We start from the raw sequence: 20,121 nt of genomic DNA on the forward strand, positions 1-20,121 counted from the left end.
TGCTCTGTAACCATGGTTAATCCGGAGGAGGGTATTGACCTGGACCCAACTATGGAAGATATTCTCTCTGTCTGGGGGAAGGACCCAACATCTGAGAACGTTGATCGCTACTTCGGAACGGTGGAAAACCTAGCACCTTCTCCGTTCTGTTCGGACTCTGTTAGATCCCCTCATACCCTCTCACTCGTGACCAAAGAAACGCATGAGACGGCAGCAGAACTCCCAAAAGGAAAGTTTCAGCACCAGTTGCCAAGATCGCCCAAGGGATTTCAACAGACAAGCTCGATCATACCCCACTTCGGAAATAAAGGGAAATCAGGGTTTCCAGGGTCGTTTCTTTCAGGCGGCTTGGAAGATATTGTAAACCTTGGCTCAAAGCTAGGGCAAAGGCCGGGAGGAGAAGCCGGAAATACAGCACCCATTTCAAGAGTATCTTTAGCATCTAGCAGGAACAACCCTAAAGAGACTGAGAGACCGGATCAGAGCTACGAAGGAATCCAGGAGTCAAGGGAGGAAGAAAGGCGATCTGTTCAAGGGTCTCAGGTAATTAATCCCTCTCTGATTGAATCCCTAAATCCTTCGATTTCTTATGAGAAGGAGATTAGCCCGGAGCTCGGAATTTCTCCCCAGATCGCTGGGCCAGATCCTCATAGAGGATTGCAGACGGACGAAGCCCTAAGAAACTCCACAAGAGGAACCAAAGCTTCAGAAGGGCAGAGGAAAAAGCAGAAACTGATCAAATCCCAAGGGGTAGAAGGGAATTTGGTGCTTGGAATGGATGTCCAGATTGAAGAAGTATTGGAGGTCGCTGAATGTACCCTGGTTGGCAGAGTCAGAGGGAAGAAATTCTCTTCCGAGTTCATTCAAGCCCGAGGGAAGTAGAATTGGAAATGAGATTTAATTAGAGATTTCCGGGTTATGACCTTACCTAAAGGATGGTTCTCAGTCAGGTTCGACAATAAAGAGGCAGCAGATTGGGTTATGAAGAGACATTGGTCGCTTGGAAACATCCCGGTGCTTTTTAAAAACTGGAGTCCAATGTTTGATGCAGACCACGAAAAGGCAGATGTCTTCCCGGTATGGGTTAGAGCACCAGGGCTGCCATCGTTCCTATGGGTCGAATCGGTGTTCAAGGCGATCGGGAACCGGCTAGGCACTTATTTGGAGGCTGATATGTCTTTTCAGGAAACTCACAACAGGACAATGGCTCGGATCCTGGTTAATCTTAAGCCCAGTGGAGGATTGGCAGAGAAAATCATCCTTCAGTACAAAGATTATGTTTTTGAACAAATCTTGGACTATGAATATTTACCATTTCGCTGCCATAAATGCCATGAGTATGGGCATTTGGCAAAGGAATGCCATTTAGGAAGACGCTGGAGAAGGTTTCAGAGAACAAGGGAGAGGACGGAAAAGACCTACAGGCGCCCTCATTTCCATCCAAACAAGGAGATCCCAACAGCTCAGGAGGATGATCATATGGATATAGACATGAAGCAGGGGAGCCAAGGCCAGGAAGCAGGAACCCAAGCTCCACCAAAGGAAAGAAACGTTGCAGATCCGGAACCAGGGGAATCTCTGAAGGCCGCTGAAGAGGCACCATCGACCGAAGCCCCAAGCCCTGTAGAGGATCAAAAGGGTATGAATTCAAATTCAATTCTCTCTTCTCCTTCTATTGTGGAAAATAAAGACAATTGTATGGATAAACGTTCATCTGATGATCCAACAATTAAATCTCTTTATTCTGATTTAAATGCTAAAAATGTAATGATGGAAGATGGCAAACTGGAAAACTCAATTGAAAATTTATCAGCCGCTATCCCCTCCCTGGATTTGAATCGTGATGGGTGCTGCCTAATCTCCCCTGCCCCGGACCAACAACCCCTATGTCCCTATAACCTCCGCTCCCTTGTAAGCAAGCCTGGCTCCATGACAGCTGTAGGGGGCATCGACCCAGCCTCATCTCTGAACCAGCCAGGGAAAAAAAGGGGTAGGAAATCCAAGCTCTCTGAAGCCAAAGTCCAGGCTATCTTCGATGTGGCAGATGGGAAACAACTTTCAATAACAGGGGCACTTAGAGCAGTGCAAAGCCCCGCACCTGTTTCAAAATGATAATTACCTCCTGGAATTGTAGGGGTTTAGCCAGTAAACCCAAAAAACTGGCCCTTAGGGAGTTAGTGATGAATTCAAAAGCGGATGTTCTCCTTCTTCAGGAGACTTTGGGGAAAGGGGAGGACATTGAATCAATGCTTAATGCTCTCCTTCCAGGATGGTCCTTTATAGCCATGGATTCTGATGGCCACTCTGGAGGCTTGGCTGTTGGTATTAGAGAAGGTAAAAATAAGATCTGGAACCGGTGGGGAATGAAGCAGGTGCTGGGGATAGAATGCCAGTCCACAGAATTCTAAATTCCCTTAACAATCATCAATATTTATGGGCCGTGTCAAGGAAGGATTCCATTCTGGAATAATTTGATGGGAAACTCGCTTATGAAGAATAACTACCTGGTGATGGGAGGAGATCTAAACTTCTCTTTAGGAAGAGCGGAAGCCTGGGGCCCTGCTGCAAGAGAGGACCCGCAATCAGAATTTTTTATGGATCTCTTAGCCTCAAATAATCTTATTGAAGCGAATCTCATCAAGCTGAAACCAACATGGAGAAACAGAAGAGTTGGAGCTGCCAGAGTGGCGAAGAGATTAGATCGTTTCCTAATTAATGAGGCCTTATCTAATGCAATTCCTTTATTCAGGCAATGGGTAGAAGAAGGGGGCCCTTCGGATCATTTTCCGATTTATCTTGAGCTCTCCATTGGCCCCTCAAAGCCTCCAGCTCCCTTCAAATTCAATGCCTCCTGGCTTCAAGAAGAATCATACATCAAACTTTTCCAAGAAACATGGATTCATCCTGCCAGAGGTTCTCAAGAGAATAAAGGATTTCTACTTATGGAAAACCTCAAAAGACTGAAAAAGGCAACTATATCGTGGGCTAAGGATAGGAAACTAAAGCAGAATGAAGACCTATCCAAGATAACCGAGGAACTCCAAAATCTCGAAAGCATAGAGGCAGATGGATATGCGACTCATGAATCAAAGGAGAAAATTGTAGCCCTGGAAAAGCACAAGAATCAAATCCTGCTGGCTAGAGAGGAAGAATGGAGACTTAAGAGCAGAGCAATCTGGCTCAAAGCTGGGGATGACAACACCAGCTTCTTCCATAATTATGCAAAAGGAAGGAAGAGTGCAAACACAATTTGGCACCTAAAGTCTGAAGATGGAAGGGAGGCTAAGACTTTTGAAGCCCTATCATCCCTTGGGGTAAATCACTTCCAATCTTTATTCAAAGACAATGGTGAGATTACCATTGCGGAAGTCATCCAAACAGCGCAATGTTTTCACAGATATGTGGAGGAGGAAGATGCAGATTTCCTAATGGAGCCAGTCACGAAGGAGGAAGTGGAAAATGTCATAAAATCCATGGCAAAAGAGAAAAGCCCCGGGCCGGACGGTAGAGCTATTCTTGCACTTCTTTGAGCAGATAGGAGAAGAAATATCAGAAGTTGTGGAGGAATCAAGACAAAAGGGAGAAATTTATAGTCCTTTCAATGCAACCTTCATTGCTCTCATTCCAAAAAAGGAAGCCCCAGAATCCTTTGAGGACTTTAGACCCATTTCCCTTTGCAACAGTATTTATAAAATAATTGCAAAAGTGATAGCTCTCAGGATCAAACCAATTCTATCAAGGCATATCTCTTCTGAACAATTTGGGTTCCTGAATGGGAGACAAATTCATGAAGCAATAGGGGTGGCCCAGGAGGTCCTTCATAGTGTAAAGATGAAAAACAAGAAGGGAGCTGTAATAAAAATTGACCTATCAAAGGCCTATGACAGGATAAACTGGTCATATATTCGCCTGCTCCTAACGCACCTTGGATTCAAAGTGGATTTCATCAGATGGGTCATGGGGTGCATCACGGATGTTAGTTATGTAATTCTCATAAATGGAGCTGCTACCCCTTTCTTCAAAGGACAAAAAGGACTGAGGCAAGGTTGCCCTCTGTCCCCCCTGCTGTTCCTCTTGGTGGCTGAAGGTCTAAGCCAGCTGATTCATAAAAGCATAAGGGAAGGTAAGATAAAAGGTATAGAGGTAGCAATAAACCTATTCATATCCCATCTTCTCTTTGTAGATGATATTCTGGTTTTTACTAATGGCTCCATAAATGATTTAAAGGAGCTAAAAAATATCTTTGACCTCTTTTTGAAAGCTACCGGAATGCAGATAAACCCCAGGAAATCACAAATCATTATGGAAGGGCTAAGTAGACAGGAAAAGGAACAGTTCAGCTTGTATTTTCCATATGAAATGTGCAATATGGCATCCCCGTTCAAGTATCTGGGTTTCTGGTTGAAGCCAAACGATTATAAGAAGGAGGACTGGTCTTGGCTAATTGCAAAAATTGAAGCTAGAATCAGGCATTGGAGCTTTAAATGGCTTTCTAGAGCAGGGAGACTGACCCTGATAAAATCTGTGTTACTAGCCATCCCAGTATACTGGGCAGCTTTAACATGGGTCCCTAAAGGTGTGCTGGAGAAAATTAGGAGAATCTGTAGCAGATTTTTGTGGGCAGGATCCAAAGAATCTTCGGTTCTCCCTTGGGTTGCATGGGAGAAAGTGGCGAGACCAAAAGACTGGGGCGGTTGGGGGATAAAAAGTTTACCCGATTTCAGACTTTCATTGTCAGCAAAATCAGGGTGGCGCCTCATTAAGATGGAAAATCTCTGGACTAGAACAGTTAAAAGGAAATACATAGATCCAACTCCTTTGGAAGTTTGGATCAGGAACCCAGTCAAGAGCCATAAGAATGTGTCGGCAATCTGGAAAGCAACTCTGGAGTCTTTTAAAGTGATTGAACAAGGTCTAGCATGGAAAGTCGGGAATGGAGAAAAGGTTAAGATAGGAAAGGACCCTTGGGTCGGCTGTACTGAAAGTTTTGCCCTTACCCCTGAACTGGTTCAGCAGTTAGAGGATAAAGGGCTTCTTTACCTTAGCCAAGTGGCAAATCCGGGATCTTCAACCATCTGGGGCCAAGCTTGGAAGAATGGTGAAGAGTTGGATCTGGAGCAAAGATGGTGGAACGAATGGAGTACCTTTACTCAAGAACTCTTCAAAACAAATGTTCGGCTGAATGACAGAGAGGATGAGTTAATTTGGGCCCATACAGACTCTGGGGAATACACTCCAAAGAGTGGATATAACTTCCTCATGTCAAGAAAAGGATGGGGAAATCCTGAGTGGTGGTCTAAACAACTATGGAAACTTAAGAGCCCCCCAAAGTCAAAAATCCTGTTCTGGTGTATCTTAAAAAGCAGAATCCCAACTTGGGACTCCCTGCAGACCAGATTTATGTATGGGCCTGGGAGATGCACTCTATGTAAATCAGAAGCAGAAACTATAAACCATCTCTTCTTAAAGTGCTCAGAAGCTATTAAAATTTGGGGCGAGGTAGGGAATCTCATGAACAAAAAGTTAGAATGGGATGGACACACTGTGCAAGAAGCTTGGCAAAAGTGGTGGGACTCTCATCCAAATGGGAATCTGCGCAACCTCCCTCTCATCATTAGCTGGGGTATTTGGATAGCTAGGAACAAGAGTATTTTCCAGGATAAGGAAATTCCTATAGCTATCACCGCAAGCCAGAGCGCTGCCATCTTCTCTAGTATCCCTGAGCCTAAGGAAGCTCATTCCCAAAGAATCATCCCAGAAATGCAGATCACAGAAGGAATCCCCTGGGCTTTCTTTGATGGTGCATCTCAAAACAATAAAGCTGGAGCAGGTTTAGTCATCAATGAATCCCCATCTCATGTTTTAAAAGCTTCTGTGGGACTTGGAACTGGCTCTAATAACTATGCTGAACTACTTGCCCTGAAACTCCTTATATGCTGGCTCATTCAAAGGCGCACCCTCACAATTCAAATTTTTGGGGACTCCCAAATAGTGATCAGATGGGTAAATGGACAAAGCACCTGCAGAAACCAACTATTAAAACAAATCCTGGGAGAAGTTCAGAGATTAAAATCTTATTTTAACAGTTTCTCTCTTCGCCACATTTTCAGGGAAAGAAATGAATCAGCGGACCAGCTTTCTAAAGACGGTCTTCAACAGGATTTGGGCAGCTGGAAGATCGTAGAAGAAGACCAAGGACAAACCAGAAGAATGGATCAGCCGCCCTATAATCAGCCTTCCTGACACTCTGGCGGTTTTTTGTGTCACTCTACTGTTTCCAAAATTTTCGTAATTCCATACAAACATAACAGTTTTGGTAGATCGGCTTATAAAACTCCATATCAGGTGTCGGGTTGTTTTCCTCTATGTTGAGGAGGCCCGGCATGCTGGTTTATTTTTTGTGCAAACAGTACTTTGATTTTCAGCTTTTGAATGGCACCTCGGTTCAGAGGTAACAGAACAGTTTCAGCAGTTTACTAAGGAACAGGTGATGTATAAGACAACATGTTTTTGTAAAACAGTTATGGTAATCCCTCAGACGGATCAGTGATGCTCTGCATTTACAATGTAAACTTTTTATAAATCTTAATAAAAAGTTTCGCTTTTTCCTTTGGAAAAAAAATTAAAATTTCTCACACTAGAGAAAGCGTCTAAGGAGACTTTGGGTGACTTTTGCATGTAATACATACATAAGCCTATGAAAAATTGTTTTCTTGAGATGCAAACATCAACCAAAGGAAATCTCTATAACTTCCACCAAAAGTTTAATAAAAAAAATGAAAGAACCAACCTGAAGCGTAAAGTTTCATAGAGGATTTTCTATCACCTTGAGACCCTAAGCCAAACTAGACATACCAAGAACCACCATGATTTCAATCATCAAGCTTGCAATATGTCTCTTTTTTAGGTGGAAAATTCTCCCTCCAAGCGTTTGAATGAAGCTTGAACTTTCCATGGTAGAGGATTGCACCACTTCTAAACCTTGGAACTTATATCCTAGAGATGAAACATATATGAAAAACTTGATAATATTGAATATTCCTAGGAATATTAAAATAAATATTTAACTTTTGAGTCAACCAAAATCCTTATGGCTTATTCATAATGATCCTTTGGGGTGCTCTAAGGTGAGGCTACTCTTCTCTATTTTGTCTAAAATTGAAATAACACAAGTATAGAGGAGAAGGTATTGCCTATGGAGTTACTTGAGACCTATGGCCTTTTAGGCTACTATAGAATAGTAACCCCTTCTATATTCTCTCTACTCCCACTCCTAGTTTCTCAACTCTACTATGGAACAAGATATAGTTAAATAGAATGGAACCCCCTTTTTCTCATGGTGGCACAATTATAATATATCCTCATATCCAACTAGGGGTCATGTTTGACTCCTTGAACTTCAACTAGAGTTACAAATTTGACGCTTTTAGATCATTCTTCATATTCCTCATATCACAAGCCCATTTGTTGTGAGTAACATGGGCTAACGTGGCATCATCCATGTCATGGTGGTCAAACATGGTTGGTCCACTTTTAGAAGGAATGGATATTGCATACAAATGTACATTCACATGATTCTTGCACTGTTGGAAAGGTCTCTAAGTGTAAAATAGCGACGCAGGGTCCAATTATTAAGAAATACAATTTTACTTCATAAAAACTACATGCCTAAACTTGCCTACAAATGGTTTTAGACCTTAATTCTCCAAATAAAGCCCTGTCGATTAAACTATTCCTCCAAGTTGATTCCTCCAATTTTTCTACTCTAAAGGAACTGAGATAGATGCCAAGTTATATAATGATCCAATATGGATCAAAATGTGTTATGATAAGTTGAATTCCATTGGTATTATATTTCTAATTGAATCATGGGTGCGCGAAGAGGCTAAAGTCCCTTATACATAAGTGTTTGTCTTTTACTCAACATATAACAAGAGATCCAATTATAAAGGGATCTGATGCATAGATTTATGCATCAAAAAGAAAATATCTCCTCACATTCGACTTCATGAGATAGATGCTCACAATCAATAAATTTGGATAGATATCTCAAACATTAAATATAAGAAAATTTGTATAGCACTATATTATTTCACACTCATTAATTTTAATTTGTATAAGAAAAATAGTTTAGATAAAAAATGTCCCTATATTACCATAAAACAAGATATTTAAAGTCTTAGAAATACAGTTAATGTCCACCTATTACGAGATGTTAATTCTAGCACTGCAACTCACCAAGCTATGTTTTTAAGAAATGTCACCAACCATAATACTTTATGAATACAGTATGACTTGTTTTAGCTAGAAAATGCAAACGAAACTTTTAAAACCTAGCAGATAAGTTGTTTGGCACCAAGTGCCCCATTGAAGAAAATTTCAATAATCAAAGGGACTTGCATTTTTACAATAGTAAAGCTAATATTTTCTTGAAGGATTTAAATAGTGAATTAAATCTCTTATCATATAAAGACCACATCATATACCTTTATCATAATTTTAAAACAACACTTTCTACTTCCGTTTAAAAGTTCTCTATTGAGTAGTTATGTGAAAAGAAAAATAGAGTAACCAACTCTTTGTATGACGACAAGTGTAAAATTTCTAGGAAATCCATTAAGCATGCTTCTAATGAGTCCCTAAAACTTGATAAGAGAAATATGTGAAAATACACAATTAAAAGGAGAAAATGTTCTATATTAATGGAAAAGAAGAGCATATTTTCCACCTATATAAACTTGATACTAAGAAATTTTGAAGGAAAATTATGACTCGTAAAATTAAAGGAAATAATATGATTCCCTTGCAAGACTAATATTTCTATTTTATTTTTTCTTACAAATTCCACAATGTCATGGTCTCCATTCCAATTATTCCTATATATGATGAAGTGTTTTCAATGGAATACATAGGGATTTTGGTTAAGCAATGTGCAAATGGAAATTTAAGAATGTTAAATGCTACAAAGTTGAAATCCTAGAAATCAAAGGGCCTATCCTCATCCATCACATGCACATTCTCTTAAATTTAGTACTCAAGTAGGGCTTCCATAAGCCCCATATGTAAAGTCTCATTATATCTAATTTTAAAAGTGGGGATAAAATAATTTTCTTTAGCTACAGGACCATTGTGATTAGCCCTATTTTAGCCAAGTTTTATGGCTTTCAAAAAATATGATTAACATATGTCTAGAAATCCATGGAAAAACATCTAAATGATAGGATAGATTTGGGACCTATCACTCAACTATGGATGACATGTTGATGAGTGAAACTTTTTATGCTTTGCCAACAACCTCCTCGAATATCATAGAGTGAGTGAGATAATGGGATATATCCCGATGCTTATTACTCTAATATCGATTCTAATTATGTACAATAAACTAGAATGTTGAAATAAAGAAGAAAACTATGTCTAGCAGGTAAACAAACAAGAAAATAAGAATGTATACAACATGTGCACTATACAACATAGAGGAAATGTAAATTGAATTGTGTAAAATAAACTAATAAGAAAATTTGATGGCATATTTATAATTATAAAACATGAGACATAAGCCCATGTGAGTATATCAAGAACTAACATAAATTAATCAACAATTTCAGAAATATATGCCAGCGGGTCTGCTCTTGAAATTCATGAAATATTAAGTAGAAATTTTAGAGATGTATGCCAGAAAAATGAACACTGTAAAATGTTGGTTTTATTAAAAATTGTAAGAGTATAATATAATCTTTTGGTCAATTCTTGTGAAAATATAGACTAAAATTCTATTCTAAAATGTCTAAGATGTTATAAACTCATACACAGACACCTAAATGCCAGAAATTAAGCAAGGTAATATGCCTAGGAACACTTGGACCTCTTTGATAGGATTGAATCAACAAGATATCATGCTAAAAGTGCACCAATTAGCACTAATATAATACACGTCAGGCCTTCTAATAGCACAAAATGATGTAAGAAATAAATAGAAACTTCAATCAAATCGATATGAAATTGATGTGCTTCATTGCTTCTTGTCACTTGAAAGATTTTGTTGTCACCAAAACATGTTAGAAAATTATATATTACAGAGCAATGGAACACATAAAATATTGCAGAAATATAAACACAGAAAACACATAAAATAAGAGAGACACAGATATACGTGGTTCACCCAGTTTGGGTTACGTCCATGGAGAAACAACCAGTCCTTCTTTTTATATTATCTAGCAAACTGAAGAGATATAACCTACAACAGATCCACTGTAATTCCATTTTCACTCTCAAGCTCCTCTCTCTTCCTCACTTAGAATATAGATATACATAGACGCAATAAAATTCCCTCATATATAGTGAGGCATTGCCTTCTAGGGCAAAAAAACCCTAAATTAAACATAACTTCTATCGTCAGATCTCTGCCTAATGAATGGCCCAGATTGAATACAAAATTAAAAAATTTTACAAGGTAATTTTACATCTATTCTTAGTTTCGAGGGCACTACTCCCGATCCCCCCGCCAGGGGGGGGGGGCTCCCGAAGGTCATAGCCAGCCCCTGGACCCCCCTTGCCGCGAATATTTTACAGGCGGCGTTGCCGCCCCATTATGAACTGGAGTCCAATGTGTTAGGTAAACTTGACTCGGGATAGAGTCAAAGTTGACCAGGTTAAACAATGATGGTTTTGGGGGACATGGTATTGTGCACCCATAGTATTCTGCCCGTGGTATTATATATAATGGAGCTTATAGAAGGTTGGAAGGACTTCATTGTAATGCAAGACCTGGAGGTGAGCGGTGAAGGCTCACTTGGTTGGGTTGGCCAGGTTTTTGGCCAATGCTAATGAGATCTTATTAGGTTGGGTTTTTCCCTGGATTTGGGGTTTTCCCGGATAAACATTTGTGTTTATGTGTTTATGGTTGTTGCTGGTTATTTCCTTATATATATTCCTCTCAGTAATTATTTATGTTATGTAGTAAATTTCTTAACAACTGGTATTAGAGGCAGATATTGGCTTCAAAGGGATTCTTTAATGCCAGGGGTTTATAGTGCCTGATGAGATCAATGCAGCCTTTTTACAGATCCGGGTCTGAAAATAATGGTGGAACAATCATACGTAGAAGAACATCGAGGAGAATGTGTGGAAGATAGTGCCGTAACTGCTAGGGATTGTAGTGCATTTGCGATATTTATCGGTTTGGAACGCTGATGAATTGTTTGGGATTCATGCGGCTATTTAAAGGAGGTCAGCAGAAGAAAATTGTTCATGCGGCTTCAAAAATTGTTCGTTTTTTGCTACGTGAGGCCACCGGTGCTGGAATCTACGAGGTTCTCGTCGAGCTCGCAGTTGGAGCGGTTTGATAGAAGTTTTTGAGAAAATCAAATTGAGAGAGGATGGATTAGAATCGTAGCAGCTAAAAAAAAATAAAAAAAATTAATGAAGTCAAAATTATTGCATGTAAATGGGCATACTACTGTAAGACCTGGTAAGGCATGTGTACCCCTCGGTGATCATCGGTAAAGTTTGGGTTAGACCTAGGTGATAGGGGGATGTCGGGTTAACAATACCCTGGGTAAAAACTCTGAGGGGGGTAAGAGCTAGAGTGAGCGGGATTGTCTCACTTACCAGGTTTGGCTGGAGTTAGTCAAAGAACCCCAAGTCAAGTTTAAGGGGGGAATTGTTAGGTAAACTTGACTCGGGATAGAGTCAAAGTTGACCAGGTTAAACAGTGATGGTTTTCGGGGACATGGTATTGTGCACCCATAGTATTCTGCCCGTGGTATTATATGTAATGGAGCTTATAAAAGGCTGGAAGGACTTCATTGTAATGCAAGACCTGGAGGTGAGCGGTGAAGGCTCACTTGGTTGGATTGGCCAGGTTTTTGGCCAATGCTAATGAGATCTTATTAGGTTGGGTTTTTCCCTGGATTTGGGGTTTTCCCGGATAAACATTTGTGTTTATTTGTTTATGGTTGTTGCTGGTTATTTCTTTATATATATTCCTCTCGGTAATTATTTATGTTATGCAGTAAATTTCTTAACACAATGTGGCGATACCTTTGAATAAAGAAGATAATCAGGCTCCACACCCAACACAACATGTAAGCCCTTGTACTCAAGAATGAAGCTATAAGGGGAAATTGACAACTTAGAACTTATACATACATCTTCTCACTATTATTTTTTTCGTTACCTTATGTGCCCTTTGGTTGATTTTGTATCCCCCTTGGGTTGTTAGATAGTAAGATTGTTTTATAATTAATCTCATCATCAAAATATATATATCTATATATTTGAGGTTTTCCCGGATAAACATTTGTGTTTATTTGTTTATGGTTGTTGCTGGTTATTTCTTTATATATATTCCTTTCGGTAATTATTTATGTTATGCAGTAAATTTCTTAACACAATGTGGCGATACCTTTGAATAAAGAAGATAATCAGGCTCCACACCCAACAAAACATGTAAGCCCTTGTACTCAAGAATGAAGCTATAAGGGGAAATTGACAACTTAGAACTTATACATACATCTTCTCACTATTATTTTTTTCGTTACCTTATGTGCCCTTTGGTTGATTTTGTATCCCCCTTGGGTTGTTAGATAGTAAGATTGTTTTATAATTAATCTCATCATTAAATTATATATATATATATATATATATATATATATATATATATATATATATATATATATATATATATATATATCTATAATTCAGGATAGGGATTTTAGAATAAGTATTTAATTAATTTAATTTGTCATGGTAGGTTGGGTCCCTGATCATGTATATGATCTTCAAATGTTCCCATAAACCTTGTGATTCCCATGAAAATAAATCATATATAAATATGAAATCATCAAGAAGTATCATCATCACCATAAAACTACGCATATAAAACATCACATCACCCATCATAATATAAACAACCATATGAAACAACCTAGTGCCTCTGATAAACAATAACATCATAAAAATATGCATGATAAAAAAAAAACACGCTATCCCAAAAATATAATGTGTACTATAAATTGTAATATGCTTGTGTAAAGTCAAATTGAACCATAAAAGTAAAATAAAATTGATATATCAAGATAGCTCGGGATGCCTACTAGAATCTTCCCTAATCTCTTTTCCTCCACACCACTCTTTTCCTTGTACCTTTTGATGTATAACTTTGAAATAAAAATATCTTTTTCCATCTATTCTTGATGCAATGGTGTGGGAATGTGCAGATGTAGCCTTAGAATGGGAATGCATAGGAACACAAAACAAATGAAGCTTTCCTACCGAAATGTGTGGAGGAAAGTGAATAGGATGGTTATCACATGAGCACATAGCTTGTGATAGTGTAGTAGGTGTATGTGGTTCATTAATTAGAGGGGAAACTCAATAATGAGATAAAATGGGATAATGGAAAAAACATATGTTGGTTTAGTGGGATTAGGATCACAACCATCTTGTTTCATAGGTTTTCGTTGTGGTAACTAAGGGTCCAAGATCTACTCAACTGGGGCATCGACTAGGTGAATTTTGTGAAGCAGGTAGAGTAGGAAGAGGAGGAGGAGCACCCCTAGGTTATAGATGGTATGTCTAAGTAAATTTGTTGAACTCCTTGAAGTTTGCATAAAAGTGTATGGAAAATTTGATCTGTTTGCTTCTATTTTCCCTCTAGGACACAACTGTCCTTCTTCAATGACCTCTTCGATCACCTTGAGAACCTTTGAAAAAAAAATCACTGTGCACTGTAAAGAAAAAAATATTTTATGCAACCATTAATCTCAGAGCATAACCATACAATCAATAAAGTAAAAGTATTGTAGGATATCATGTTCTATGTAATTGATAGAGTGCTTGATAAACACACACAAGTAAAAAATGACTAATGCAGGGAAATGAACTGATCATATAGATGAGCCTCATCATTGAGTAACTATATGGGCCTTAATTGGCCTTAATTTACCTCCTAGCTTAGTCAAACCAACTCTTCTCACAACTTATTGCATACTTTTGATTATATTTCGTTTTTGAAATGAGTTAGAGTTGGATATTTGGCTTTGTGGTCTAAAGTGCATGTAATGTAGGAATAAAGGATGAATGCAAGGAACTATGGAAAATACCTTGGGTAAAACTAGAATGGGACAAGGGAGAGTAACTATAGGAGGTAAATCCTCCTCATTTACTACCCCTCTATTAAGATATTCCACCATCAGCTTGGAGTGCACAGAGTCATCACTTTGAAGACCAGAAGACAACCAAGCATGTGAAAAGGATGGAAAACAATTTACCTTAAGTTGGGAGCCAAGCCTCCCTAATGGGAAGGAAGTCGTTAGAGACTTCAGATGTATAAATAGAGAGGCTTAGGTCCCCATTAGGATTCAGACTTCTATTGTAAAACTCTGTTTTATTTCTAAGCTGCAAAGACTTGTGACAATTTGCTTTGTAATCCATGGTTTTTTTAATAAGAATGAGTTCTGTTTAATCCAGCTCTGAGTTAACTTCGAGGGCTAAAGCTCTTGGGTTAGGGCCTGACCCAAACAACCACAACTCCTCTTCATTGTACATATCTGCTAGCGTAGAGTTATGTTCTGTTTATCTGCTTAAGTAGTTTCATGGTTTTCTATTCATTTGCTCAAGTAGTTTTCTAGTTCTGATTCATTTGTTTAAGTAGCTTTCTGGTTCTGTTCATTTGTTTGAATAGCTTCCTGTTTCTGTTCATTTGCTTCAGTAGCTGCATTGGCTTTCAGTTTTTATTTATTTATTTATTGTTTTTATTTTTTATTTTTTATTTTATTTTATATATTTTTATTTATTTATTTATTTTAATTTTATTTTTTGTTCTATTTTATTATTTTTTTAAAATTTTAATTAATTAATTATTATTATTATTATTATTTATTTATTTATTTATTTTCAGTTCACAGGTTAGTAAGAGGAAAAACATCACTATTAGGTTGTGTGCAGGTGTCTCGGCCTCATCTCCTCCCTTTGGGACCATGACTTGAGGAAGAGACCCTTCAGCAACCCCAAAAACACAGTTTCTGGTTCTCGCATGAGCTATGGAGTTCGCTATTTAATACAGTTGTTTGTTCACCCGCACTGGTTTTCTTTGTTATTTTCATTTGAAATCGCCTCCAGCATGTTCCTCATGTATCACTTCCTCAATGTATGATCACCAACAAACCTTCACAATCACCATCCGATTCACTATTTTCTCCAACTGCTACCTTGCGTGGAGTCCACCACTCATTTTATGAACTTTAAGTCCCCACCGTCGATCTGCCTCACCTGATCCGATGACCATCGCGTCACCTCCACCCCTTTAGGTGCTTTAAATCCCCATCATCGATCTGCCTTGCTTGATCTAATGGTTGTCACTTCACCTGATCGCTCATTAGCTTAGTCGATCTCCACCATTGATCAAACCCACCTGATCCAACGACTCTCGTGCAATCTCGCGTGGACGAGTGCACAAATGTTATTTTCCTAAGAGTAGGCGAGAAAAGTGGTTTTCTCGTTCTACATGTCACGCAGTAAGGCTAATCGTGTAAAATTTCTGAATACTTCTTACAGCCTAAAGGGCGCATGAGAAACTAATTACCGCCTTAGAAACCCACTCCCTCATTTCCGCACGTTTCTTTTCCCCGCGATATGATCTCCACCGTCCATCTCTTGACTTCATCCATGCGATAAGATCTTAGCCATTAATCGCTCCTGTTAGCCTCGTCTGTCCATCTCTTGACTTCATCCACGCGATTAGATCTCGGCCATTCATCTCCTGTTAACCTTGTTCGTCCATCCACTCACCTAATCCCTCGCAACACGATCTCGATGTTCATCTGCTTTTTTCCCTTGTTTGTCCATCTATTCACTTAGCCTTTGCGATAAGATATCCATCGTTCATCCTGTTAGTTAACCCTGTTTTCCCATCTATATGCATAACCTCCTGCGATCTAATCTTCATCGTTCATTTGCATTTCACTCGACTGATCCAACGATTCTTATGCACTATTGCTCCCTCACATCCTTCTTTCATTGATTTCGACATCCGATTGCTTTTTCTGCTTGAAACCCGATTTAGCCTAAGTTTCCTTGTTACACCTTAGTCTAGTTTTGATGCTCTTTACTTCTGCAACTTAGATAATTAGCATTAGGTTAGTGTTAATTTAGCAATTTTGCTTAGCATAGCTGTTTAATTGGTTAGTTAGGTTATGGTGTAAGTTTAGCATTTCATGATGTTTTCTTCATTTTTGTAGTATAGTAGCTCTCTCTTAGAATAGGTTTTCTCTCCTTCCATCAAAGAATTAAGCTTCTTCTAACCCTATAGAAGTTTGGCTTGGAACCCCTGGGGTCTCTTGCTAGACAAACAGTGACAACAGGCAGGACCTTCAATTCTACTTGTGCATATAACACTGTCACCTCCAAGTTTGTACGAACCCCTGGTTGATCAGTAAAGTTGGTAGCCCTCGGAGTTGCAGCATTATTTTTGCAATACCTAGGCTCATCACTTTTTGGTGCCGTTGTCGGGAAGGTGTCTAAGTAGAAGTAATTACTACTTTCTCCTATTTTCTAGTCTCCAAACTTCTTTTCTTCTACTTCTAGTCTTCAATTTTCCTCCATTATTTTATTTCTAGAAAAGAAATCTAGCTTTCTTTCTTTCATTTGTCATTATCAAGAATTTCTATTCTGCCAGTACTTTCTAGCTTTAACAAAATATTACAAAAACCAACCCAAAAACATTTCCTTTCATGCTTCATAGGAATAGGGACAATTCAGGTAAATTATTGACAAATACCCCCACTACAGCCAATAGTCAACCTTCTCTCTTGTTTGGTGACTATGAAGTGGAAGAACCTTTAGGTGAGGAACCTTACATATTTGAAGAACCTACAAGGGAAGAAGAAGAGGAAGAACCCATTCCTACTAAACCAATTGTTGGAAACCAAAATGACAGAGGAGATAGAGAGAGAATTGAGAGTGCCTTCCCCATCAGGGAAACCAATGGGGACACTAAGATGAAGAATATAAGCCCCTCTGCTCTACCTCATTTCCTATCTACCCTCAAGGATGCAGTGTTGCACCAGTTCATGGGTTTACTTGGAGACAACATCACAACTTGGGCTCAGATGAAATTTTTTTTTAACAACAAATATAGGGACTATTGTAGGTCAAATGATACTAAAGAAGAGATTTTTAGGATGACCATAGGCTAGGATGAATCCCTAGAAGACTATGAAGAAAGATTCTAGCTCAGTTACAAAAGGTCCAGCTGCACACTTACCTTGAGTCACTAAAGCTGGTCCTGCTTAGAGGAGTAAGGGAGGACCTTATGGTTACCTCAAATATGACAGTAGGAGGAGATGTCTAATAATTACCGTACAAAGATATTAAGACTGTCTTTAGAAACCATTCTAGGGCATCCAAGAAAAAGGGTAGGGGTAGTCAACCTATGGCCAATACATCATCCTCCAACTTATCCATTAAGGGTGAAATTGGAAATATGCTGGAAGATTTCAAAAGTGACATGATGAAAACCATTTCCTTGAAATTGGACACCATGGACATCAAAAGGAAGAAAGAGGAAGTAAAGAGAGCCTTGGCCATCTTTTGTCCTAGATGCACTAGGAGGCATCCTAGGAATGAATGTCCATTGAACTGTATTAAGATTTGCTCAATCTGTGAAGAAAACCACTCCACAGACAAGTGCCTTTCTTTACCTGGACTTAAAGCTGTATATCAAGGAGATGAAGCGGTTACTGAGTAGCTTTGCAACATCAACCAAAGGAGACCCTCTGGGCCTAGACCATACCAGTAGGGTATGCAAGGGTCATCCCATGCATATTACAACCCCAATTAAACCACAACTATGCCTTCTTGGGGACCCCCTGTTATAGACATATTTGGGCACTACAACCCCAATCACATATGTCCATAAACCAAGGGATTCTAAACCCCTAAAAGTGTTGTTTCATACCCTAAAGGATCATGGTCAGCTGATTACATCATCTCCCAGAAGTTCTCCATGAAAAACTACTCAAAACGGGTCAAAACTGGACCATATGGGTTGCTCCATGCATAGGGTGCGATGCATCTCACCTATTACACACAGGGGGTGCAATGCATATTGGAAAGCCCTTTTGTAGGGTGCGATGAGCGAGAGCAGAAAAATGGTAGAAGCAGTGTGCTAGGTGGAAACCCATAGAATCTTCTAGAAACTGCTCATATGACACTTGCCTCTCTGAATTCGCCTAGGGATGAGTAAGAGATCTGAAATCTCCAAGTGGAACCAAGAACTATCAGTGAAATGACACTAATCAAAATCCCATAAGCTGACTCACTCTCCTGTAAACATCTATATATGGATCCCTCATCCAAGAGATCCAGAGGTTAAAATTTTGTAATTTGCAAGGAAGTACTGTTGGTTTCTCTTTGAAGACATTGTTGGGTGATCTTGCTTTGTATGAGGTGAAGAGTTATTTCATGCTGGGAGGATGATGCTAGATCAGATAGCTTGGTTGTAATCCTCTCTTCTACTACTTCTATCAATAAAGCTATTTGAGTTTTCCTCCATATGCTTGTATATCTCTGAATCTTGTTTGTGTATGTATTTGTATGGTTAATGTACATCTAATCCTACATTATTTATGGTTATAGATCTCTATGCTTTGATGGTATTTTGTTGCCTTGGCTCTACAGGTGTTCTTTGAAGTGGGACAAGTGAGGAAGGAGTGGCGAAAGCTCTATCAAAGGAGAGAGGAAACAAGCAAGGAGACTAGCGAAAGACTGAGGTTGGTGCTCTATGCTTCTCTCTCATCTATCTCTCATAAAGGAAAACACAAGTAACTTTAATCTATTTGTTTCTAAGATAGCTACCCATCTTAGTGGGACTAGCAGCTCTAAATAGACACTAGTTTTCCCGATAACAAAATGGCGACTCCACTGGGGAACGAATAGTTTGTTTGTTTCGTTACTGTTGTTTTCTTTATAAACCACAGATGGAGCCTGAAGTTAAGCCAGCTAGCCTTCGAACTGCTTTTGCTATGTAACTGCAAAGTAGATCAACGCTGCTTCAGTCAATCTCTGGGTTGGTTTATGGACTGAACATCTAGCTTGCAAACATCCTAAGTGCCCTAGTGGTAGCTCAAATAACCTCATTAGATCAGCCCCTATACTTTGTGTTTACTGACAATCATTAGCTCAGCCTAAATCCCTGAACTTAGCTGCAAACTGTGAGCAAAAACCAAGCTCAGTCTCATCCCTGGACCATCGCACTGTCTCTTCTTGGTAGTCTAGATGCATCGCACCTCCCATGTGTTGTAGGTGAGATGCATCCCTGTTTCCCTGTGTTACAGGTGCAATGATCAAATGAGACTGTTTCTGCCTCTAGATTTTGGTTTTTTCTTCATTGTCTTCAGCTTTATTTAGTAGTTTTGTTGTCTATGATCAGTATATCTCTGTTGAAACCATCTTCCTTTGCATTATTCAGCCTCCATTGATAAAGAATTGTGAATGTTTTTTTATGTATTTTTCATCATTTACAGTTCTCTTGTGCAAATAGTAGCTTAATCGAACTGTCGTCTTTTGATTTGAAAGTGTCGCAAGTTTCGTTTTCAGTCAAGAAAAAGAGTATTACAAAGAACTCCTCTTTTAGACAGTCGATTACACTTTTACCATTGTATTTGATTCGAATCATTAGTATTTCAAGTGTCCAAAGCAATTTTGAATTCGAAATCGCAAATTGTCGTCTTGGCTTTACTTTCGTTTTTTGAAAAGAAAATTGTTAGTACTGTCGCTTTGAAAACATATAGTTCAGATCTATATTTTGTTTTCTTTTTGTCATTTTCAAATTAAGGAAACTGAAAAACAATACATGCATGTGCATTTGCATTAAGACTGCATGCTGAAGTTGATTTAGGAAAAGTTCATCTTGTGTGTGCTCTCTTCTCTATGTTGAAAGAATTTCATTTCTCTTTCCTTAGTAGCTAGGATTTTCATTGCAAAAAGAAAATAAACGACTGTTTATCATCTTAGATTGCATATTTAGGAATTGTATATCTACATCACATGGTGAACCTTAAAGGAAAACTTCTTAAGAAATATCAACTATAAAATAAACCTCAATGAACATAAAAATGCTTT

At 38.8% G+C, this 20,121-nt stretch overlaps 1 protein-coding gene across 1 annotated transcript; it reads left to right on the forward strand.

Annotated features, from left to right (window-relative positions):
* Positions 1 to 2,489: 2,489 nt before the first annotated feature.
* Positions 2,490 to 3,530, forward strand: LOC149142599 (uncharacterized). The gene has a single exon (XM_089451524.1). It carries the CDS (start codon positions 2,490 to 2,492, stop codon positions 3,528 to 3,530), a length of 1,041 nt encoding a protein of 346 aa, XP_089307650.1.
* The last annotated feature ends 16,591 nt before the right edge of the window (positions 3,531 to 20,121 follow it).

The sequence above is a fragment of the Pinus tabuliformis genome, chromosome X (genome assembly GCF_031772625.1).
Source record: "Pinus tabuliformis cultivar Carrire ecotype Pingquan chromosome X, CPIR1, whole genome shotgun sequence".
In the NCBI taxonomy this organism is placed as follows: domain Eukaryota; kingdom Viridiplantae; phylum Streptophyta; class Pinopsida; order Pinales; family Pinaceae; genus Pinus; species Pinus tabuliformis.

Excerpts from the sequence above, each read along its gene's own strand:
- LOC149142599 (XM_089451524.1), top strand. The coding sequence starts at position 2,490 with ATGAAGAATAACTACCTGGTGATGGGAGGAGATCTAAACTTCTCTTTA.